The sequence below is a fragment of the Canis lupus genome, chromosome 7, assembly GCF_003254725.2.
Source record: "Canis lupus dingo isolate Sandy chromosome 7, ASM325472v2, whole genome shotgun sequence".
Classification (NCBI taxonomy): Eukaryota; Metazoa; Chordata; class Mammalia; order Carnivora; family Canidae; genus Canis; species Canis lupus.
In genome coordinates, this window is record NC_064249.1 from 29,133,223 (window position 1) to 29,157,915 (window position 24,693).

General features: G+C 45.3%; 2 protein-coding genes across 7 annotated transcripts in view; one reads left to right on the forward strand and one right to left on the reverse strand.

Moving 5' to 3' along the window:
* The window catches only part of NME7 (NME/NM23 family member 7), a 262,510-nt gene extending 261,661 nt beyond the window's left edge, over positions 1-849 (forward strand). For all 6 annotated transcript variants that reach the window (XR_004817624.2, XR_004817626.2, XR_004817625.2 and 3 more), the window contains one exon: positions 137-849. Coding sequence is in view for 2 of the 6 variants with exons in the window: in XM_035719366.2 (XP_035575259.1) it covers positions 137-169 (33 nt within the window). In the remaining 4 variants the exon portion in view is untranslated. The remainder of the gene's footprint in view (positions 1-136) is intronic.
* Positions 236-24,296, reverse strand: ATP1B1 (ATPase Na+/K+ transporting subunit beta 1). The gene is made up of 6 exons (XM_025430436.3): positions 24,029-24,296; positions 19,467-19,595; positions 7,399-7,554; positions 5,485-5,669; positions 2,869-2,949; positions 236-1,684 (listed from the first exon to the last, which is right to left on the reverse strand). The coding sequence occupies exons 1-6, from the start codon at positions 24,123-24,125 to the stop codon at positions 1,421-1,423; spliced, it is 912 nt and encodes a 303-aa protein (XP_025286221.1). The 5' UTR covers positions 24,126-24,296; the 3' UTR covers positions 236-1,420.
* Between the last annotated feature and the right edge of the window lie 397 nt (positions 24,297-24,693).

The following is a 24,693-nucleotide window of genomic DNA, read 5'->3' on the forward strand; positions in this document are numbered from 1 at the left end:
ATGAGCCTAGCTGTGGTCTCATTGGGAGAGGTATGTCTCATGTCTAGAGTCCAGTCTCAGCTACTGGCCTCTGTTGGGTAGAAAAGACTGAATTTCCATGTGAACTAATGAACTCAATTCTTGTGTTTGTTTTCAGGTTCAGTATTTCTTCAAGATCTTGGATAACTAGCAGTACAGAAAGCAAAGAAGTCACAAGCTGCGGCATTCAGACGAGAGTGAATCACGCACATGAGGATGTGTTCATTCTTTTATTGTCCATTGTTTTAACCTGACTGAATACAAGATCAACAAGAGCACTGTACTCCTGGCAATTATTATATATGTTAGAACATGGATTTTGCACTGTAGACAACATTTAACACCAGTCTATGGGGTACTGCATTGCTTTTTATAAAGTCCAAAATAAAGATTTATTTTCAAACAAGTGACTTTGGTTTATTTCATACATTACACTTTTTCTTGCAGAAAAAAATAAAATTGTACAACTGCATAAATATAAAATTCTTCCACCATGAAAATGGTTAAAACATTCATAAAGACACAGCACCAGCATGTGATGCCTCCAGAGAAAGGAAAAAAGGAAAGTAAAAGAAAATGTACAAAGCAAATGAATTAGGCCTGTCACCAGCCCAAGTGACAGGCGATCCAGATCTCATACACAGCTTCAGAACGTACCAGAGGACAAGGGAAGAGATGTCAAGACAGCATTCAATACAAAGCACAACACAACCCATCACCTTTTTGTGTTTTTCTGTAGTGTCACTTAAAATTTAAAGGGCAGTTCCCCCATGACAGCCCACCCCCACCCACAGCCCCAGGAAAAAAAAAAAAAAAAAAAAAGAAAGTAAAGACCTAACACCACAGGAAAAGACTATGGAGTGTGTTAAAAACGCTCATTGATGGGCCATTATTCTTGAAAGAGCCAAACCAAAAAAAAAAAAAAAAAAAAAAGTACCATGCCAGTTTTATTCCCATTGAATATTTACACCTTGGACAGCAAACCTTGCTCACATAAAGTAGAAAACAGATACGATAAAACATGGCTTGAAAAATGACCAGAGTTGTGCACCTATAGTACTGTACACTAAATCAAATACACAAGGCAGCAATACTTAGGGGCCAGAAACACTGCTTACTACGGGTCAGTTATGGAATCATAATTTACAGTAAAAATGGGCACGTCCCAAGGCTCAATTTTTATTTTCTTTTGTCATTTACAGTAGAATAAATATTTTGTTGCTATTGCTACACTTTAAATTTACATTCTAACCTATTAAATGCAGAAAGCTAGTGTAAAGCATATAGATTAAGTGTAGGTCCCATACGTATGACAGTTTATTCAAGACTAGTAGGTTTTTGTTTTTTGTATCTTTTTTTTAACTTTTTTTAAATGGCTAGTGGGAAAGATTTGTGCTTGTGATCAGCTCTTAACTTCAATTTTTACATCAAAGCGTCCCTGAAAACGGTCTTTCTCACTGTAACCAATGTTCTCCCCGTAAGCCTTACACTCGATGCGAATTTCAGTGTCCATGGTGAGGTTGGTGAACTGCACGGCGAGCAGGGGCTGCAGATACTTGGGCTGGAGCAACTTGCCGTAGTAGGGGTAATATTGCAGAGGAAAGCCCGGGTAGCCGCCCAGGCCAAAATACTCCACGTTCCCAACTCTATCCTTGTCTTCGTCTCGCTAAAAATCAGAGGGAAAAGGAGATTTTTTAACAGCTCACAGCCTGAGTCACCCTTCATAGCCTCAAACAAGGACCTCAAGCCCACAGAGCGGTCTGGAACCTGCTGCTGCAGGGAGGCCAGCCAACCCCCGACTTGCTCAGAGTCCCCACAGAAGCTGCTGGAGGACCTCGCTGTAGTGTCTGACACAAGAGCAAAGGGTACACCCTCGGTCGTCATCCCCAGCAGTCACAAGCAGTGGTCAGAAAAGGAGGCTACTCAGGTCAGCTGGATGGCTCAGTGGTTGAGCATCTGCTTTTGGCTCAGGTCATGATCCCAGGGTCCTGGGATTGAGCCCTGCATCAGGCTCCCCACAGGGAATCTGCTTCTTCTTCCACATATATCTATCTGTGCCTCTCTCTGTGTGTCTCTCATAAATAAACATTTAAAAAAAAAAAAAAAAAAAGAGAGAGAGACTGTTCTCATTATACAAATAAAGGAACCACAGCAAAGGCCAACCAAGTATTCCTCCAAAGCCAACACCTAGAAAGGGACCTGCCACTGAAAGTCAGAAATCCACTGGTGGTGGCCCAGGGGGTGATACTGTGACAGTCTTCCCAAAGGTCTATTTGCCTCTCATTTTCTTGCATCCATTTCCTGGTGCCTGCATAAAATAGTACTGTTTAGAGATTACCTTTCTTTATTTTGCCCTCTCTGTGAATAATAATCCATTAGGAATCATTTTTAGATCTAAAGGGAAAATGTACTATTACCTTATCTTTCACCATTTCTTATTTTTTTATTTTCACTTTTTAAAGAAAAGCCAAAAACAGTTTTTAACGTGAAATTGTAAAAAAAAAAAAAAAAAAAAAAGCTGGCCTTCAATGTTTTAGCACACTGTGTGGGCTAGAGTTCACCTCTCATCTTATAAACCAATATTCCTGCTAATTAAATTCAAATAATTCAGTTTCTTGTTCTGGTGGAGAAACTGACATATGGTTTTAGCCTTGTTACAGCTTTCTCTTAAGATGTTCAAACCCTGTACAAGCTACAGCTCAATGGAGACTACTGCCTGGAAGCCACGTTTTTTTCCCATATCAAAGTTTTTACCTCTAACTGAAAACAACCACACCCGTACCTGCTTCCCCCCCCACCCCCCTTCTCCGGCTGTCTTCCCCACCCCCTCAGTAAGAAGCATCTCCTTACCTTGCCAGTGCACTGAACCGGCAGGACGTAAGGACTGTATTTCATCACTGGGTAAGCCTCCAGGGACTCATTCTTGGGAGGCTAAAAATAAGAGCCCACAGTGGTCAGTAAGTTTGTAAATAATTTTCTAAATTGCTGAAAAATGAAGCTAGTTTTATAGCACAAATAAGTGCACATAGGTCACAGAAAATCAACTGAAGTAACAAAACACTAGAGGAAAACTGAATGAATGGCTCGCCTAACCAATCCACGCCATGACTCTGGTGAAACAGAAATAAATGCCAAGTTCTGTGAGGCTACATGTAAATGGTGATATAGCCCAACACTTCAGGGAACTTATAGTGGTGACCCCTTTATAATAAGCTTCCCTCTAGGACACTGAAAAATAAAAGCAGACCCAGTATTTATAGTCCTCATCTAATATTCTAGTAATTAGATGGAAAAGCTAGTTCGACATTGCTGTTTTACAAAACCTGGGCTTTCCTCCATGAATAAATAATGCCATCCTTTTCCCTCAAGCAGGACTTCTTTAAAGTAGGCTTTATCCCCCCTCTGGATGTCCAGTAGAGGCTCTCCCAGGTAAGGATCATTTCCAATTCTGCTAAGGAAGTCCAATATGTAAAACAGGTAAAGGTAACAAGTGCCCTAAATGAAAGGGTGAGTCCACTGAAGGGACCCAGAGTACACTCTGAAAATTACTGTTGTGGTGAAATATCTAGAGCGTTCCGTCCTGCAGCCCTGGCTCAAATCCTCCCCAGAAGAGGATTTGATCCTCTTTCCCCCGGAAGGACAGCTACTCACTTGCTTACTCAGATCAGCAAAGCATGTTAGGCTTGACATGAGCTGTAACTCACACAGAGTCTAATCGAAGTCAGATCAAATTTCTCGGTACTGGTAAAGAACTAATATTTTTGATGCTGTTTTAGAATACAAGAAAATGATCATCTAGATCTGACTCTCTTGGAACTTTCTGCCAGCAACAGATTTATCTCCATAAAGATACAGAGAGAAAATGCCTATCGATAAAGAAGTTGCCAGAATCTATCTTCAGAGGGTGAAGAAACAGACACATCGATGAGATGCTAGAGTAGCACAACCTCTGACAAAAATCATTCACAGAACACAACTAGGGGGCGGAATTGAGGGTAAAGTAATGAATTAGACAGTGACACCGGATAACCAAGTGGAGACGAAAGACAAAAGAGGAAAAAGAAAAGAAAGAGTAGATGAACTCATCGCTCAGCAGGCACCTCTACAGCCGTGGGAAGAGATGGGAATCCCAACAGGCTGTACGGACCACCGGGGGCTGGGGTACGAATATCAATCAATATCTGTGAAGAGGTATCATCAAAAGTGAGGGATTCAGAGAGCAGAGGTTAGGACTCCTCTTCCTTCGGACCACCCACACCAATCCCCTTCATGGCTAAACAGCTGATTTATCTAGGTGGAGAGCTCCCTACAGTATGAGTATCAACTCTAAGTGTGACATGGTGGTTCTCACCATCTCTCTTCCCTTAAATCCTAACTTCTGAGGAAAAAAGATTAAAATCCTACAGAGAGAGAGGTACGTTGTGGGGGCTGTAGGCGGGCCGTCACGATGTCGGCCAGCAAGGCCACCAGCCAGCCTGCACATCCATCCACTTCTGCGTCGGGTGGCAGCAAAGGAGTTCTGATGTATCCCCTTCAGTTAAGTTAGAACTTTTCATCCCTACATCGATTTTCTGTTTTACATAGACTCCTGGGTAACAAGCATTCTGGAAACAAATTTATAGCGTCAGCAGAAAATTAATGATGAACAAGAGCCAGATTCCAAAAGTGAGTTAGTTCATATAACCCAGCTGACTGTGCAGTCAATTCCTATCGGGATTGGAAACTCCACTCGTAACGGCTATGTCTGCAAGGGCGACCCAGGGAGCCGTGCTGCAGAAGCCTTACTTCAGGGAAAACGACAGCCCTATATCCCACCACCTGGAGGAGAAAATGGAATAGCCAGTTTTATGAAAGCAGGGGTAACACCAATGCACAATTCCTCTCGTCTCAGTAGACAGCGAGCGACGGCAATCTGCCATCGTTCAGTGACCTCGAGCGATGTTTACCCACACTCTTGGCTGTAATGCTACCTCAAGCCAACCCCACGGTTATCAGAGTTCAACCTAAATGGTGCTCAGCTTCTCGCTATGCAATGAAGCTGTCATACAGTACAAAACAAATACCTGTTTTTTCAGATTACTGGATAATTTTTGAAAAATACTCGTACTCCAAGAGTACCAAAACCACAATGACATTGTACATGCAGTTTTTAAACTGAAAAAAATGTCTTTTTCTATTTTTATTTCCAGAGTTTATGTTATAGAATGATGTTATAGAAGTGGTAAGAACAGAGCCGCCGGATTTACTCCAGAATGTGGCTCTGCCCCCAGAACTTCTCTAACTTTAGAAAAAGAGATAAATGACCTAACTTCCAGGATCTCGAGGTGGATACAGAAGTTTTCGATGTCGAGGTTGCCACTGAGTATAATTTAAAACTTCTTCACATGCTCTCCTCACACTGATTAGCTACTTTCCCCCAAATGAGAATGGCCTTTTTTGATCCTAGGATTTAAAACCTTGACTTGCCTTAGGTTTGAAGCCCAGAACTCGGTTGAGCTTTATTAGGACACACGGTTTGCCGTCTCTGTAGCCATAAGTCTCATCGTTGATTCCGGAGCAATTGCCCAACCACTCAAGCTTGAACCTGCAGACTTTCCGCTCTCCTCGTTCATTGTTAAATTCTCCTCGTTCTTTGATTTCGCTGGGCATATCTGAAAATGCAGACACCATTTTCACATTGTACCAGCGATTCCCTGAGCACCACCGGGACAGGAGGGGGACCCGTCCCTCGTCCCTGTGCCCCATGCTAAGCCAGTGCTGATCTGCACTTAGTGCACAGTCTGAATTAAGCAAACATTTCCAGCAAACCATCTTTGGTCCCCTTACTGACATTAAAAAGGTATTTTACCCAAAGCAGGAGCTGGTCTATGATCCCACACCGGGGCTTCATCATACTTGATGATCGACACATGATGTTTTAGTCTGTGGCAATATTTCTCTTCCCTTAAATAATGGATGACTCAGCTATTTAGGAGGCTGAGAGGAAACCTGATCGCCTGTCATGAGCAGCCTCATTGACACAGGTCACAGCTGAGCTCATTAGCAAGGACATTACAATTAGAACACAAATTAAAAGATTCGTCAATAATTTTCAGAACAATAATTTTTGGTAACAATTGCCTGACCATTGCTAGGCCACTGTCTCTGCCACTAATTAGCATGCTCAACAGTAAAGACAGAGTTACTTTCTTCCTTTTCAGACACTGTTCAAGGTTTAAAAATTGTTTGAATTTTTGCCTTTTCAAGCTATGACTTCTTATAAGCATTTGTTCAACTGAAAAAAATTGTATTGTAGTATTTTTGATTCATACCTCCTAACAAAGCCAGAGAAAGATTAATACAAAGCACCCTGCAGGAGATTGAGGCAAATACCATAATTTATACATATTTCTAAGGTCACAAAATAACTATTTTCCCTTCAAATGGTAAAGGGCCTCCATTCAGTCCATCTCCAGGGAAGTGATTCACCCTAATGATCTTCCATACAGGCCTTTTTAATCACTGCAAAGATGAAAACCTCACTGACATCCTAATGAGAGACATCTAGTGATAATGTTTCTTTCAAATTACTCTTTTCAGAATGACTTGAAATGGCAACTCACCCTGTATTATGATCAAGCAAACTGCCACATGAAGAGCTAATATTGGTTACTGCTTGAACAGAGTCCAAGGGACTGGTAGGAACTCAGAGATCTTATTTAAGTAGATCTACAAACATGGCTGGACAGCTCAGTCCCCGCAAGGAGGAAGCAAGGTAGCAAGGAGGAAGATGTGCGCCCCCGTCAGTGGCTCAATGAATCCAAGAGCCACCCTTCCTTCACCATTCCTGATCCAAATGCTGAGCTGCCAGAGACATATTTACTATCCATCTCCACCAGTGTCTAGAAGGTTTCCATTTTGATCAGAGATCACCCTTTATCCATATCAGTATAGTTAGAGCTAATAATGCCAAAGAGCCATCCTAATGCAAGAAAAGGCCTTCTACCCTCTTCCACGGGGAGAATGGGGCACGGGGGTGGGGGTTGGCAGAAATCTGGAAATATAAACAGCTGTGCTTCTCAAAAATCAATGGATGTAAGGGAACCATAACTATAGGTATGGTCTTTGAGTGTGAATGGTGAAAAAGCAAAGGTGTCTAGGGATGACTGAGAGTAAGACACTTTTCAAATGCAGATACTCATAATACTTGAGGCTACTTTGTTTCTTCCACATCCTAGCCTAAATCATAAAGTCTTTTTGCTTTAAAAAAATAAAACAGTCCTCTCAAAATGGCCAGACTTCAATTAATTATTACAATAGCATTTTTCAATCATTAAATAACAGATAGGAATGGGAAATAAGAATTAACCAGCCACGAACACTCAAAATGAGTCTACTTACTGCCACAATCTTCAAAAATCATTTCATCCTTCTGGGCTGAATCTTTGTACTTCTCCAGGAACCTGACTATGTTGCGCACATATTCCTCATAGCTCTTGGGATCGTTAGGGCGAAAGGAAATTTCAGTCTTTTGGATCTGAGGAATCTGTGTTAATCCTAAACCAGATAGAAAGAAAAACACAGAAAATCATTAGTGGGAGGGTAGTCAACCAAGATCATTCAAAGCAGGCTCTCCCGGTACAAACACGCTTCACTAACCCCACCTACTAAAAAGAATGGGTTAAACTCCTGTCTCTCTTGTGAGATCACTTCCCTGGCATTTAGATCAAGCACCTAAGTCAATGATGCTGTCTTACTATCATATATCATTTTATTTGCCCAGCAACACTTCACCATAGGCATTATCTCCATTTTATGAATGAAAACAGTTCTTGCACAGAAAGGTTAAGTGCTTGGCCCAAGGTCACAGAGGAAGTAGTGGAACCAGAATTTCAACCTATGTATGCCTCACTCCAAAGCCTGTTATCTTTCCACTACTTCCACAGGCTCATATTAAAAAAACAAACACACATGCATAGCTAGCGAGCATTTCATGTAGGTGGCTTTCCTTTCTCTAGCTATGTGTAAGCCTCTGGGCACAGAGGCCTTTTATACTCCTTTTTGTAATGAAATGATGACCATTCTAAACTCTACAACACTCAAGATGATTCAACAGAGATACTTTTTTGGATCTTTAACCCAAACTGGATGAATTGGGATTTATGTAGTTAACCATTCCTGCCTTCCATTCCAAAAGCAAGTCAGGTGCCAGCCAGTATAAAATTCAAAGTATGACCAGCCTGGATTTTCACTGTTTAACCAACATTTTAGATTCTTTAAATTTTCAAAAGCCTCTGCCATCACAAGATTTCGACAGATACTTGACCACCACACGGTACTATATAGGGGTGATGGGTGGAGACTAGATCAACTGCTTTCTAGTCCTGGATTGCCAGGTAAGATGCAAGTTGCCTGTTAAATTTAAATTTCAGATAAACCATGAATCAGGTTTTTATAGGGTAAGTCCTGTGTAATATTTAGGACATACCCCATAAAAATTGATTCATGGTTTACCTGATGATCAAATTTAATTTGGTGTCCCGTGTTTTACTTGCTAAATCTAACAATCCTATTCTAGTCCCCACTCCAGACCTTCTTTGCATTGGGCACAGGTGGCTCATCTCCACGGCCCCTCAGAACACCCCCTCCCCTTCACCTCCACCAAGGGGCGAGTTAAACCTGCAGCCACATGGGCTCCAACCTAGACCTACAAAAGCAGAACTTCTATTGATGGGACTTGGGAATCTCAAAACTAATAGGCTCAAAGGGATCCCTTTTAAGCACTCTTGGTTTGAAAACCACTGCTCTGGGGAGTCAGAAGCTGAGAGTGGCAACAGTGATGCAGATACAATGACGACCAGGACATAATTAGAGTGATGACAAGAGAACAAGTGACTATTTGGTGGCAGCAGCTGTGAGGCTGGAGGACAGACTTCAGTAGGGGCTGCCCAATGGCAGTTATTTTTTCTAGTGACCAAGGATGGCTTGGAGTTTCAAAAGTGGCTAAATAATGAGGGAGGCCCAGTTTAGGCAGCTTCATGGGCAAGTTCTTCCATGCCTGCAGTTCCCTAGAAGAAGGGAAAAAATAGGGAGGAAGACAAGGAACGTGACAGTCTAGAAGCAGACAGAGGGGCTTCCCTAGACAAATGACTTTACAAGTGATATGAAGAATGACCTCAGTAAGGATCATGTGGGACTTAAGGAATCCAAGGGAAAAAAGTTGTCAATGATGATGGAGAGGAATCAAAGAAAGGGGAAGTAATGGGATTTGCTCTTATAAAAATCATCAGTTAAAAATAAATAAGGGTTACTCTAATTAAAAATGTTTTTTAATTTGTTCACAAACCCTAGAAAACTGTTTGTACAACTAAAGCCATTTAAGTATACCCTCAACAATCTTTTTCTACATAAGTCAAAAAATTGGCATTGTGATCATTTACAGCACAGAGACAATAAAATAAAAATGACAGCTACCTGCCAAAAGAAAATAAAACAAAGGTGAGTAGAAGTTTCCATTTGGGATTTCATGCTTGAGAAAGTACGGAGAATGGGACTGCCCACTGAAATGAGAGAAGGCCAGAGGGAGGAACATTCCTGGTTTGACTTACAAACTAGACGTTTAAGTCAAGGTAACCCACCTGGACCTGCGGAAGCGCAGAGGCAGGCCCAGGGCCAGAGCTTTAAGAGAAGTTAGCAGGATGGGGGGGGGGGGGGCGGGGGGTTTCTTTGGATAACCCTGGAGCCAGCAGAGAACGGAGCCTGATGGGCATTCACACCCCGGGGCCCACCGGGAGAGCCTGCACACGGCAACCAGAGAAGTCAGAAGCAAATGCCTTCAAAATCTGTCATGCAGGTTTGTTGACACCTCTCAGGTACTTCATGCAACGGGAGCAGGAGAAGAAACAAACAAACTTGTAACATCTCCCTGTGCAGGGCAAAGGGCGTTTCCAGGCTATGGGCAGAGAAGGCAGGAGACAGATGGGGGGGTGGGGGGGTGGAGAGAAGGGTGCCGAGGAGGAGGAGATCCACTGTCAGAGAGTGAGGAGTGCTCTCGCCTCACCTTCCCCTGTTGGGGAAGAAGCTGCCCTAGGGGACATCAGCAGGGTAAGTGACAAGCACACCAGCCACAGTCCCTCCTCAGAGCAAGTGACATGGCAAAAAACCAAATACTAACAAAGTGTCAGTAAGCCCAAGTGAGATTTGGAGAGTCTCACCCAGTGAGTTTAAAAGAAGAAGGTGACCCTAGAAGGTCACGTTAAGAGTAAACATGGTAGGACCTCAATCTCAAGGTGAGTGGCAGGCATCAGCGGTCCTGGTCACACCTTTTCCAGGCCCCTTCTGAAATCTCTTCCCCAGGGGCAAGGCAAGGACCAAGGTCCCATCTCCTTGAACTGGGTAACATACTTCTCAGACTCGTCCAGAGGAAAAAGGACAGCAGGGAGAGGAGGTGGCATGATGAAGAGTGTTCTTCACTCCCTTGAGCTACCGAGTCCAAGTTCTCCACTATTAAAGGAGACCAGGTGACGCGGGGAAGACCTCATCAGCAACCCTGACACGGTGCGCTGAGCTCTTACTAGGAGAAGGGCACTGCTAGTGAGTGCATCTTTCAGAAGCCTGAGAACTATGGCCAAAACTAGGTTCACGGCCACCCAGAGACAACCTCCAGGGACTCCCATTAGCAAGAACCCCTGTGGTTAAGAATCTAACTTATAGAAATAGTAGACATTCCTATCACACACACAATGGTACCACTGGCTCAGGAAAGTTGTACACAATTGGTTTCACATCTCTCTAGACAGGGCAAAGAAGAAATAATGAAAACCAAGTAATGGAATCACACTAATTTCCACGCAGGAGCCCAAATCCTTCAGTAAGTATGGCTCACAATCTAAGGCCATGGAATCTGTGTGCTACCATATGGGAGAAAGGAGCTTGAAGATGCCTGAAAATTGTGAGGTGTTCTTCCCAGAGAAGCATCAGAAACTGTAGGACTGAGAAACCAAGAGGTAAAATAGACAGTTAAGCACAAGGTCTTAGAATCCTATGACGTGCCGAGCTGGATTAGACTTTGAGCCAAAGTCACTGCCCTGTCTTTCCATTTGAAGTGACACAGAGCCTTGGGAAAGGGAGCCCAGATAGGTCAGCCATGGTTTACTGTCTGAAGTTTCCCTCTGGAGTCTCTGAAGGATCTTAAAGGTGTAACTACCAGAAGCCTTAGTGACCAACCTTCAAGATACCCAACTTCTGATCTAAAGATTGCTTCCAGAGAAGCAGCATCCATGGTTTGGGTTTCGGTCATGTTTCGGAATCAGCTCCTCTCTAAGACCTCACCTGTGGAGGAGGTGCATATATACATACAGACCCAGGAGCCACCCACCGTCAAGACTGGGCAGACTCCTTCATGCACATGTCTGCTCTCCTTTCCCGGGTCTGAGGTCACACTCCACCCCCCACCAGCCCTGCCCCTGATTTTCTTCATCCAGAGCCTTCTGGTCTGAGAAGTTATCTTCCTGGAAACTCTCAGAGATCAAACCCCTTGCCTGTTTTGTTCTGGATCATCTCAATTAGGAGAGTTCTCTGATGAGATCTTCTCCAAACCATTAGGCAAATTCCTCTCTTCAAAAGTAATTTCTCTAAAGCAATTAGATACACACAAAAGGAAAATGAAAGACCCTTGACCTGGTGTCTAAATCATTTACTTTACATTAGCAGACTAATGGGAAAAGACAGAAAGGAATGGGATCAGATTTGGCAACATTATTATTCTGCGTCCGCACGGGTTCCGCAACTAGGACACTCTCCAGGGCTATACACACCCCACCTTGCTGCCTGGCATCCTCATTAGCTGTGTTCACACTAGGCTGGATACTTTCGGCTGGTCCCTCTCTACATTGCCCACTCCTTGGAGCCATTAGTCATAACTTCAGACAAGGATGAGCTTTGTTTCCAGCGGTAACTCCCAGAGGCCAAAGATAGCAGAAGGCCCAATCACTGGCTTGTGGTCTCAAATTATATTCCAGGAAACAGAACCTTTTGCCTGGCCAGTGTTCTGAACTTGAACTGACATTCACCATGCTGAGTCCTGTACAGCTTTGCCTTGAGAGGGCCATTTGCTTAAATTACATTTCACTCATTATTTCATGAAGTCACCTAAATGGATTGAAAGAGTAACTTGGATATACGAAATTTTAGTATTTAGTTTTTTAATGAATATGTCATCTTTACATAGGATTTGGAGTTAAACAGAAACAAAAAACACCTCCTTGCAGTTGTTTTTTATACTTGCATTTGCCTTTCCTTGGTCTCCCATCTCCTGAGAAACAAATGAGGAAAACACTGAGTTTTTGGCTTTAGTATGTGTTCATAGCTGGAGGGGGAGCTAGCAAGAGGAAGGGAAGGAAAAAAAAGAAAGGCTGATTTTCACTTAGTAGGTTTATAATTGGAAACAAGGGTGTAACTCCTCAATCTACTTGTGTGTTTGAAGTATTTAAACCAGAAGGTGGCCACTGTAACCTTGTAACAGTTACTCCAGTGAATCCCAAAGCACAGCTGCCCCAACGGTCATTTAATACACCCTCTACGTCACCAGACCAAATACTCTAAATAGGTATCATTTTCCATAGAGACCTCCAGGAGGGGACCCACGATGACTACTGAGGGCACAAGGCAAAGAAACACAAATGGAGCCATGCACACAGTACAGACATACCATGGATCTCCTTCTCCTGTACCATCCATGTTGAAAGGTAATTTCCAATTTAAAAAAATTGGGGGCATGATTTTATATACTCATACACATCTATGTTACACAGATACACATTTCCCCCCCCTTCAAGTGCCACTAAGATATTTAACGGGTTTTCCCCCCCTTCAAGTGCCACTAAGATATTTAACGGGGTTTTTGTTTTTAATTATTTTACCTCTCCAAGATTAGTATCTATTTATCTAACAAAATATAGGGAGGGCACAGGAAAAAAGGTGCCTCTGTGCTTTCTGGAAAATAGCAGTTGGCCTCACCTTCTGCTGGAGGCTCAGCTTTTGACTGTGACCTGGGATCAGTGAAATCACAACACCACCCTCCAGATACCATAGAATGTGCTCCCTTTGAAGGATCTTTGAAAGATGCATTGCTGGATTTTCTCTACAGCCTATATGGATGTTCAACAATCCTTGGTATAGTAGGGAAATCTTTTCTCCTGTCTGTGCTAAATGCCACATTTTGGTTGAAGGCCTTGCTCCATTTTTGGAATTATGCTTCATCATCAGACTTTGATCTAGAGTTCTATATTCATTTTCAGGTGAACAGAGACAGCATTATTCGGTTCAGAGGATCTATGTTGGAAGCACAAGTAATTTCATAGGGTCCTATCTTTGATACTTTGTATGGCTCATAATTGTGCTTGTTCCTGATAAAAGATACCACTTTTATAATGGGGAAAAAATATAAACAACAACAAAAACATAAACACATAGTCAAACCCTACTCTTTTACATTAATTAAGCTTTTCTGTTCAAGGTCAAATTGAGGAACAAACATATATAACAGATCTGACTTGTCTAGACATAAACCATAATGTTTGCTAAGTGACCGATATAACCTGAATGAAATAAGACACCATATCATATATATTTGATAATATCTATTCATACACATATGTGGGAAAATATATACTTTTCTGATTGGAAGCCACTAGATAATAGACATACATCCCTATTCTCCATCTGCCCAACTTCCCTCTCAGATGGGCCCTCTGGCCATGAGATTGCTAGAAAATTGCAGCTACAGGCATCTGGCAGCCCAGCCCCATCCTATGTCACCACAGCAAATGGAGGCCATGAGCCTGATACTCTTTCCACTAGATCTTCCACAACAGAGCATGCACAGCAAAAAAGCTCGACGTCAAATTTCAGATTCAGCATTTTCTCCCCATTATCCCTTCATGGAATTTGTTACTGGGTCCTATTTGTCACAGGTCTCTGCTCTGCTCACTTACCTAAAATGAGCACCCAGAGTAAGACTCATCTTTCTGTGACTCCAAGAACATTTTTAAGTTAATCATTAGGCTTCTTGTGTACCCAAGAGCTAACTTATTAGTTTGATCTTGGTCTTTACAAATGAAGAAACAGCAACATGGGTTGGTGAGCTGTTAGAGCCAAACAGTGAGTCTGGGGCACTCTGAAAAACAAGAACCCATGGAGCTTGCCACCCTAAACCCTTCACCAAACTACAAGTCAGTAGCTTCTGGAAATCCCAACAGCCACCAATGCTAGCTCATGGAGAGCCACAAAATCTAGGAATAAGTTGGCAGGATCATCTGAGGATGGGAAGAGAGAAGGAGGGAGAATGTGAGAGGCAGCCTGGCCTGGGGAGTGCTGAGTATTTACCATGTCAGCTCACACAGTACAAATTAATGGAATCTAATGGAAACAGCAAAGAAAAAAAGAAACCATCCTATGTCACTCTGAAGTAACAATTCCTCCAAAATAGAAGGAGGCCAAATGTTTCCAAGTCTCCCTTTGAAATTTAAGTGAGACTGTGTGGTAGTTTGGGAAAATAAGCAACTAAGACTGATGTAATGATTTCTCAAGAATTTTGCTTAATTACACTGAGATTTTAACTATAAGGCATTGTGCCCTAATGCAAGACAAGATATTTCCCTTTTACAGTCAAGATGAAATTGAAACTGCTACTGGTGCTGGTCTACGCCCACCCTAACCTCCCTCCTTGAATCTGGTTACCATGGCACCAAGAATATGAATCCCTTTTTTTTTTTAAGATTTATTTATTTATTTTATAGAAAGTGAGTGAGCAGGGGAAGGGCAGGGCAGAGAGAGAGGGAGAGAGACAATTTCAAGTAGACTCCCCGCTGAGCATGGAGCCCAACTGGGGATTCAACGAAATGACCCTGACATCATGATCTGAGCTGAGACCCACAGTCAGACGCTCAACTGACTGAGGCACCCAGGCACCCCAAGAGCATGAACCTTTTAATAGGAATTCTTCTAGCACTGTGCCATCTTTACTGCAAAACAAAACTAAAAGCAATCCAAAACCTAAAGAGGAAGAACTAGAGCACACGTTCATGCCTCCTCACCAGGATGAAGGGGGATGAAGGGGGATGAGAAGCTCCACTGGCTGCACTGACTGACAGTGACCTTCGTGTCATTCCACTGTGGCTCAGGGAGTGGGGGCCAGGGGGGTGCAGCCTGGGAGAGGGCACTCCCCCACAACAGCACTGGGCAGGCAGCAAGGGGTGCGGGCTCCCGCTGGGGACTGGGGCTGGGGAGCGTGGGCACACGTGCCCCCAGTCCTCTCCCAGTGAGGCAGTGTCCTTCTCCATATCCAACGGTGGACAGGATGAGGACAGATGCTGCCAGCTACCGCTGGGGACTTCCTGAAGAAGATCTCCCAGGGAGAAAGGGGTGGCAGGGCTAAGCCAGCCAGTGTGGGTATTTTAAAGGAAGGGACTATGGGACAGACACAGCGTCACTTATATTTAGTTCAAAAAATCTTGGGGTGCCTGGGTAGCTCAGTCAGTTAAATGTCTGTGTTTGCTCAGGTCGTGATCTGGAGTCCTGGGATCGAGCCCCACGTCACGCTCCCAGCTTAGCAGGGAGTCTGCTTCTCCCTCCCCACTCCTTCCCCCACTCACGTGTGCAGGTGGGCGTGCGTGCACACACACACACACACACACTCTCTCTCTCTCCTCTCTCAAATAAATCTTAAAAAAAAAATCTTAAATCGTGTTTCCTAATCCAATTTCTCCCACTTTCTGTGATAAAGCCAAGATGCTATTCACTCCGTGAAAAATGTTAAGTGTACAAAGCATCCCTGTTCCATCATCCACAGCTCACAGTCTAGAGATACTGAACTCAGTACAGGAAAAGAAACGGCTAATACCAGTCGGAAGAACCAAAGTGGCTGCTAATAGCTACCCTTTGTTTAATGCTGTTAGGTTTGCCACTATCAGGTACTATTCACTTTACACACGTCTATTATCTCATTAAATCCTCACAGGGGAATATTCCCGTTTTACAGATGAGAGGATGGTGGCAGAGTGAGGTTAAGTAATGTATGGAATGGTGAAGACTGTGTCCAACTGCACAGTTCCTGCTTTTCATTCTCAGGTCAACTTCACAGTAGACACACATATAACGGCTTGTGAACTCGGGGCTGCTTTCATATTTATGTTAAGCAATCTCCAATGGCCTATCATCAACCACTCTTGACCCAGAAACATAACAATTGATGTTTCAACCTTATATGATAGCTGAAGTGCTGGCCCTGTGCCCTCTGGGCCGGAGGGGGGAGCGGGGAGAGGCTCTGTTCTACTGTCCCAGAGTAATTCGACTCCATTAAGAAGGACCACAGGCCCTGACAGCCACCATCACTCAGGCCCAGGAACTGCACTTATCCTTTTTTTGTTTTGTTTTTTCTTAAATTTCACTTCCATTCTGTAACCTAGTCCTTTCTCTGAGACTTTCATGTTCAGCCTATCAGCTTCTCCAATATTACAGGCAAACAGACCCAACTGTACTGTATAATTGCCACTGTTTAATTTGGGTACCTCTGCCCGTGTTATTAGGAGAGATTTGGGGCACCTGAGTGTCTCAGTCAGTTAAACGTCTGCCTTCAGGTCAGATCATGGTGCCAGGGTCCTGGGATCAAGCCCCAGGGAGTCTGCTTCTCCCTCTCCCTCTGCTCCCCTCTACGCTTATGCTCTCTCTCTAATAAATATATAAAATCAAGAAAGAAGAAAAGGAAAAGAAAAGAAAAAAGAAAAGAAAAGAAAAGAAAAGAAAAGAAAAGAAAAAAGGAAAAGAAAAAGAAAAAGATATCTAGTTACAAGGTGTGCCTAGTGTGCAAAAGGCAAATACCAGCCAGGCCGGGTCTGTCATGCCTCAAATTCAGCTAACAACAGCTTTAATAAGTCTTTCAATCTTGAAATGATGTACCTCGCCTTTCACACTCAGTAGCTTCATTTGACTTAAATTTGCAAATTTCCCTCCTTCACTTTCACAAAAATGGAAACTTGGAGATACAAAGTTGAAGCCGAAGAATCACTGAGACATTCTTCCACGCTATGTTCAGTCTGCAGGCCGAAGGAACAGCCTACCCCAAACACAAATTCTTGAGCTCTGCTCTGACAGATACCCAGGAGGGCGCAGCGAGGGTCCCTCCGAGCACCCAGGGACAGTTCCAGGCTGCACTTCTTAGCAGCCAGTGCTCTGCTCACCTGCCCTCCCTGCTCCAAGGCCACCATCGTTATCCAATCAAAGTCACATTGTCCCTTGGGAGGACAAGAGCAGAGGGGGCTCTGCAAGGTGGTGGATAAGGGGCTGAGGGAAAAAAGATATCACAAAGACAAAGAACCCAGGCAGCAGGACGGGGACGAGGGAGAGCTGAGGAGGCACTTTTCCTGTGACTCAGGCCAAAGAACAGGAACGCATATTTCCACAATGAGCCACCAGCATTCCTCTGGAGAAGCGACGGTTTATCAGGTCAGTCCAACTGCTGAGGACACTAAATATAGGTACTGAGAATGTGTCTTTTAGGAAGGGGCTGGAGCGAAGGGGAGGGAGGCCGGGAGAGGGGGTGGGAAGGCTGAGCACCTCCACCAGATCTTCTGGGCAAGGTCACGGGTAAGCCCCCGCTTAAAAGGTGTGGCTCTGCAGTCTTCTTGGTTTTTTTTTAGCCTTTTCTCTTTGAAAATGAAATTGCCCTTTCTGCAAAGAACGCGAAGACAATTTTTACGTTTATTAAAGGCTGACTTCTCACTGTTTATACAGACAAGAAGCATTGTTTTAAATCTAGGAAATCAAATGCTTGACACTTTGGTCACCTTCGGCTTTGAGAATTATTTTAAAGCAGCATCATGGTTAAAGAACAGCTTTTCAGTGGCTAAAAAAAATAAATAAATAAGAGAAAAATAAAGACCTACACAAATGAACTACGACAACTAACATTAAGATACAAAGAGGACACCTTGTGTTTCACTGTCACAGAAGCCAGCGTACCTAAGATCCTAGGTCGCTCTCTGCACACCACAATTTCTGCTTCAACCTTTTCAGAGACCCACCTCTTTTGGGAAACACGTGCTGAAAACTGTGGATTATTAAGCAGGTTAAAGTTGTTTTATATACTTACATGTTTATTTTCCCACTTCCAAAAATCCTCTAGATCTAAACTTATCTGCCAATATCTAGGGTTTTCTTACAGTGGAGGACTGTCTTGACTTGAGGCTGGTGAACAATGTTTGCCACCTCCATGTTCTGGAGATTTTCTTCCGAGTCTTTCACACCGAGTGAGGAGGAGGACACAAGAAGTTTGAGACAAGCAGCCACACTTGATTGAGGCTGCTCGGTGCCATGATCAAAGCTGCTCAGTGCCATGAAGACTGTCTCAAGATTGTCACCTAAATACAGCTGTTACTAAACTGTCGCCAGGGAAAGTGGAGAGGGGACACGTCATCGCCACCCCCAGCGGCAGCCTCAAGGTCATTTATAATGTAAGAACCCGGAACTTATGCAAACTTTCCTGTCTCTAGGTCCTCTTGACAATGACTTTTAGAAGAGTCAGTGAGCACGATCAGGTCTGTGGTTGCCCCGCTGTCTTGTCCTTCCGTCAGCATCGGGTGTTTAGGGCACTGGGCTTTCCCTAGGGTTTAGTGACTGGGATGGACATGCACAGCTGTGCACGAGGCACAGGTCACTCAACAGTGATAGCCCCTGGATCACAACAGGGCACTTTTCTGGCATTTTTTTCCTTCCATACTGACCCTTCCCCATTAATCCAAGTTTTCAGAACTAAAGGAGATACTTAAACTGCAAAATGGGTCTAGAAAACTGATAAAGAAGACTCCTACTAAATAAGCAGGTACAAACATTGAGAAGTGAAGAGAGTATGCTGTTGTTCAAGGTCAAACTAAGTCAGGCGAAGTCAACAGCAGGTGGGAGAAGGCACTCCTTTCCCTTGAGTAATCGGCCATGTCAGAGCTTCTCATCAGCCCTAAAAATAACTTAATCTCTCAAAAAAGAGAGCTGAAGTGGTTTTTCACAGGATTTTTCTGAGTCACAGTCACTTTGAGAAAGTGAAAGATGTGCCTGAGCTGGAAAAGACTTGTAAGGACCCCACTAATCAACCCACTAGGCAGTGAGGTTGAGGCAGCCATGGCCTCATGGGGAGTCACACAGCTGGTAGGCTTGGGGGTTGGGGGGTATGGGAGGCCAGGGCTCTTCACCGTCACTGCAGAACTGTAATGTTAAGACATCTGCAACCCTCGGAGCTCTGTCTGCAATGTGGGCAGGAGATTTGGCTCTAACAGTAAGCAGTTTGCATTTTTTCCTATTAAACAACACTTGGTTTGATACTGCATTACAAACAATTTTCAGGAAAATTTTTTATTTTGGTGAAAAAGTGACACCCATTTTACCCCTGTTAGAACTGAACTTATTCATATTCAAGTTACCTGGTGGGGCCACACGGTCCTGGTATGTGGGCTTGAATTCGCTGATGGTGAGCAGCATCACTTGAATGGTCCCAATGAAGATCCCAGCCAAGCAGCCGTAAAATATCACGTAGAACAGAAGGATCTTAACTACAAGGAGCACAGACAGAAACAGAAGGCTGTGAGAGAGTCACATGCTCAGAAGGAAAGGCTAATCTCGGAGACAAAGGGACTTCCTCACTTGCTTCCCCTCCGACCTGTCTTCAGAGCTTCCTTCTCCAACATGCTCTCCAGAGCATGAACCACACTCCTATACAACAGAGTGAGAACAGAGACCACGGCCCTCCAGTATGGTGTGTGTGTGTGTCGAAGGTACGTAAGGATAAGAGGAACATTTGGCTAGAACTAAGATTATTTACAGGAAATAATTTTATTGCCTAAAATTTCGTGAAGATCACCAACAAAATCTAAGGCCATGTTTGTGTGCTTACGCAACGCATTTCCAATATAACAGTATACTCCCTTAGAGACAGACGTAAGGTTTCTTGCCTTGTTTATCCCCTGATATTTCAATACTACAATCCAAGCCCCAGTGCTCCTCCAAATGTTCGAATGCCCGCACGAATGCCTGCAAGTTTTTACACTGGGCCAGAGCAATAAATGCCGAGAAACCCCAGGAAGCTCTTCTGCTCCTTGCTGTCACCCTACCTCTGACATGTATTATGGACCAAGCACGCTGTGTTTTCCATCAGGGGCGCCAAACAAAGGAGCAAACAAACGGAAATCCTATAGTAAAAATGACAAGTGTATTTTTACTTCATCTTCTGACTGGACCTGGAATACTGATTGGCTTGAGGAGCTGCATTTTCTTTTTCCCACCACCAGAAGGGTAGCAGGATGCAGGTTGAGCTGGCTGCAAAAGCAAAAACCCCAAAAGCTAAACACCACGAAGCCCACGGACAGGAATGAGGCTATCAGTTACTGGTTTACGAGGATTATCTCCCTGATTAGCTGCATAGTAACAGGCTGTACTAGGCATCGGCTGGCGGCCCCGTGCCAGCCAACAACTCCCTGTGAACGCAAGAACAGGAGCAAGTGAACCGGAAGGTTAGCAAGTCTGAAACAGAGGATTGCCCGAAGGAGCCTTAGGTTACTTCTTTAAGAAGCTCCAAATCTCCTGCAGAAAATGCTGGGGTTCTGGGGGTGGGGGGGAGTACAGAACAAAAAGATCATTGAAAGGAAGCAGATTGGTGCACAGTGAAGGGATGGAGGGACAGAGCGGGCGCACAGTGGCAGGAAGTAGCCCGGTTGCCTCTGGCAGGCAATTTAAAAGCCCAGCTTTCCAATCAGCAAATACCCGGTTCAGGGAAATCAGGGAAATCATGCTGTAGTGCTAGTAAAACCAGTCAGAGGCACGTAGGACCAAAATGCTTAATCATAATCCTTTTTCTCCCCTATCCAAAAAAGAAGGAAAAAGGCCAGGACACACGCCAAAGATAAGGAAACATGAAAGGCTGCAGAATCTTGAAGCACAGCTGCCCAGCTCAATCACTGCCTCCCAGCAGGACAAGGGTTAACTGCTGCATTCTGTATCCAAGTAGCAGTGGGCAAATGGTAAGGCTGTGACGTCAAGAGATCTGGAAAATTTTTCCAGCGAATGCTCCTAAGGGGTGCAAGAGTTGGTATCACACAGTCAGGAAGGAACTGTTGTAACCTCTTTTTTTGCGGTCCCCCCCCCCACCTTGTCTTGGTGTTCTCAGCTTAACCACACTTGGCTCTTCCAACAATTGGAGCATTTTTATATTCATTCCTTGGACTCCAGATACCTAATTCTAACAACTTAAGAAGGTATGTAATTGAGGTGATAATTGAAAATACAAATAGAGCAATGGAAAAATCAGTCCTTTTGCAAGCACACTGATTACGCTGAAGAAGATACAGCCTTTCCCTTCTGCCTGACACCATACCCTAACAGAAGTAAGGGATTTTTCTCTTTTACTTCAAGATGTTACTTAGCAAAATCTCCCCAGTTACAGCTGTGAGGTCAACTGGTTAAGAAGAGCATGAACATCTGGCAGGATCTATGCGGCAGACTCACCAACAGTTACTGGGGGCTGCTCAAAAAGAAGAGCTAGACAAACACTACATGCAGGGTGCACAGAGGGTAAATTTCAGAGGCATTTTTTTATTTTTAACTCTTAGGCAATTTTTCTTCCTTTAAAAAAAAATACAAATAATATAGAGGTTTTCCAGTAAGGGGGGGGGGGGGAAGAGTACCCTTCAAAGGGTCACAGGCAAAAGGAAAGACTGGCATCCTAGCCCAGCAGTAAACATAATAAAAACCTACCAATGCCTGTTTTAACTTAATATAAAGGTGGAAACACAGGTGATTTGCATGCTGCCATTTCTCCAGCAGGTGACAGGCAAGGCTCCTGCGTCCATCTTGGTGAAAATCTACCTATAAGCAAAACTGAGCCAAGGGCAACCTGCCCTCATCCCAAGGGCATCCATGTTGGGCCCAGTGCTGGAAAGGTAGCATTTCCTCCATAGGAGATAGCAATTGCGATCACTTCCTCTGCTAAGAGAGGGTCTGTCGATTCCTTATATTGCCAGAGAAGAGGAGACAAATTAGCTCAAAGCAAAAACTGAATTTTTAGACCAGCACCTGTACCTTGGAAAAGAGGAGCAAAGATGAGACAAGCACACCAATCCTGATGTCTGCATTCATAAATCAGGGTCCTGGCACCTTGCTGGATGTGGTATCGAGACACCAATATTAATTCACACGCACCCGCTTTCTCTCACATATGGAGGAGGTAGTGCTGCCCCCATTCAACGCCAGCTTAAGAAACAAGTCTTCCTATACTGCCTAACCTTCTAAAGCAAATATTATTCCGGAATTGGAATGAGGAAAGAAATCTATTTTATGAGGGGGGAAACACTAGAGGGCAAATTTCACAATATGTCTGGTTTCCAGGCAGCCCCTGGCCCATGGCAAGGCTGGGATCAGACCACCAGGGCTGGAGCCTCCAGTGTATCTGGAGAAGGGGGCCCATACTGCAGCGCACCCCCTCCCCCCAGGCCTCACTCAAGTTACCAGGAGTTGCTAAATCGCCCTGGCCAGGGGCTGTCCACCCTACACACACCCCGAGTTCTTCCAGGTTTTCCTTTCCACGTTGAGACAGAGAGCTATCTTAATGCATGAGAAACTATGGCAATAATCCCACTGAAGAACACGGTCTCCCCAGAATAAAATAAAATATAAAACACAAGCTAAAAGCCATCACTTTAAAGACTTACATTTAACATGGCTCAGGAATACCTATCCTTGCCTGTAATACCTTGGAAGGCGGTTTCACCTTGACTAACCTTGAAGTGTGATGCATTATTAACCCTTTAGTTTTCAATCAAAAGAGACCCACTACAGGCTGCATTTTTTTTTCTTTGCAAAAATCATATATTTTAGCTTCTTCCAATTCAAAATGTCAGCCAAGCACTATTTCCCTGACTCATTCTCCTGTGATGGCCACAGATCCTCCCAATCAGGAGCACTGACTGCATCAGCCCCTAGCCAGGACTCCCTCAATGGCGGCAACGGTGGTGCTAGTGGTATTGACGATGATGATGATGATGGTGATGGTGATGATGATGATGATATTGGAGAAGGAGGGGGCAGTGATGCAGGAGGGGGGAGTTCCCTTCTCTCCTTTCCGCAGTCACGACTCTTACAGATTTGCCTACAACTATGCCCTTCAAAATGACCTTTAAAAAAAATCTCACCCTTCCAGTGAAGGGAGGGGGAAAACAAGGTATCTAATTTTCAATGAGGGGGAAAAAAAAAAATCCAGCCAGCCAAGCAACAGGCTGCCCCAAATCCTGTAAAGGTGAGCTGCATCTACCTTTATGCCGTTTATTTCTTAGCCTAACCCTTCACTGTAATCAACCCAAGCTACTGAGTCTGCAACTGTGTGTGTAGACATTGAAAAACACCCAGACTTTACCACGTTCCGGGGCCTCCTGGGCCACTTCTCGGTTGTAATGACTCCAAGGGGGGTCACTGGGGAAACGCTGGGCATAGCTAAGAAATACTGCAGTGTGGATGGGCTCTGCTCCCTCCTCCCACCTGCGCCTTTTGAGGTACATACTTAGACTAGGAAGGTCTAGTCTCGCGTGCAACCGATCCTATTATTTTGTGAGGTCCTCTCGCTGCCTCAAATCTCATTTTTTAGGACTGGGGCCATGACTACAGGGAGGAACAGATCTAGTCTCCCAGAGCCTGACCGTTCCCGGGAGGGAAGGGCTCCAGCCATGCTCGGACGGACTGCAAATTACCAACACGGGCGGGGGGGGGGGGCACCTTGGCAATCTACAGGACCCCCTGCCCGGCGTGCTCTCGCGCCCATCCCGGGGGCTCCGCGTTCCGAAGCGGGGGACAAGCCCAGGCCGGGGCGACCCGAGCAGCGCCCGCTCCCGACCCCGCTCCGCCCTGGGCGGTCCGCAGAGCCTGCGCAGGGATGCGTCTCCCGGGACAGACGAGGCGCTGGGGGGCGGGGGGGGTGGAGAGCCGCGGCCCCCGTACTTACACCAACTGCCACCGGTCCTGCCCAAAAACTCCTTCTTCTCCGAGTTCCAGATGAATTTCTTCCAGCTGCCCTCCTCCTTGGCTTTTCCGCGGGCCATGGTGGCGGGTCAGCGGCTGCCGCGGGGGCTGAGGGTGGGTGAGTGCGGCGCGCGCCCTCGCGTCCTCCCCGGCTGCTGGTCGGCGGCCCGCGCCCCGCTCTCCGCAGGCTGCACCCGCCGCGGCCGCTGCGGCTCTCCGAGTGCCAGACGCGCGCCGGAGGGGCAGAGGCAGCAGCGCGGGGAGGGAGGGGAGGCGGCGGGGGCGGGGGCGGGGGCGGGGGGCGGAGGGCGGAGGGCGGGGCGGGGCCGCGCGGCGGGGCGGCTCCGAGCCCCGCACCTATGGGAGGGCGCACGGCCGCTCGCGGGCTCTCTTCGGTCCGCCACGCGCTCCGCTTGCCCTTGGGGGCTCGGGGGCTCGGCGGAGCCGCAGCTGCCGCTCCGGCTGCCACTGGGGCCGCGGGCTCGGCCCCCGCCTCCCGTGACCTCTGCAAGACAGGCAGGGGGCAGGAGGAGAGAGTCACAGAGAAGGACGGACAAACGGACCGCGGACCAGCCCTCGCGCGCCCGCCGCGAGCCGAGAAATTGGCTGGGAGCGCGCGCCCTACCTTTACTATATACCGCGCCGGGG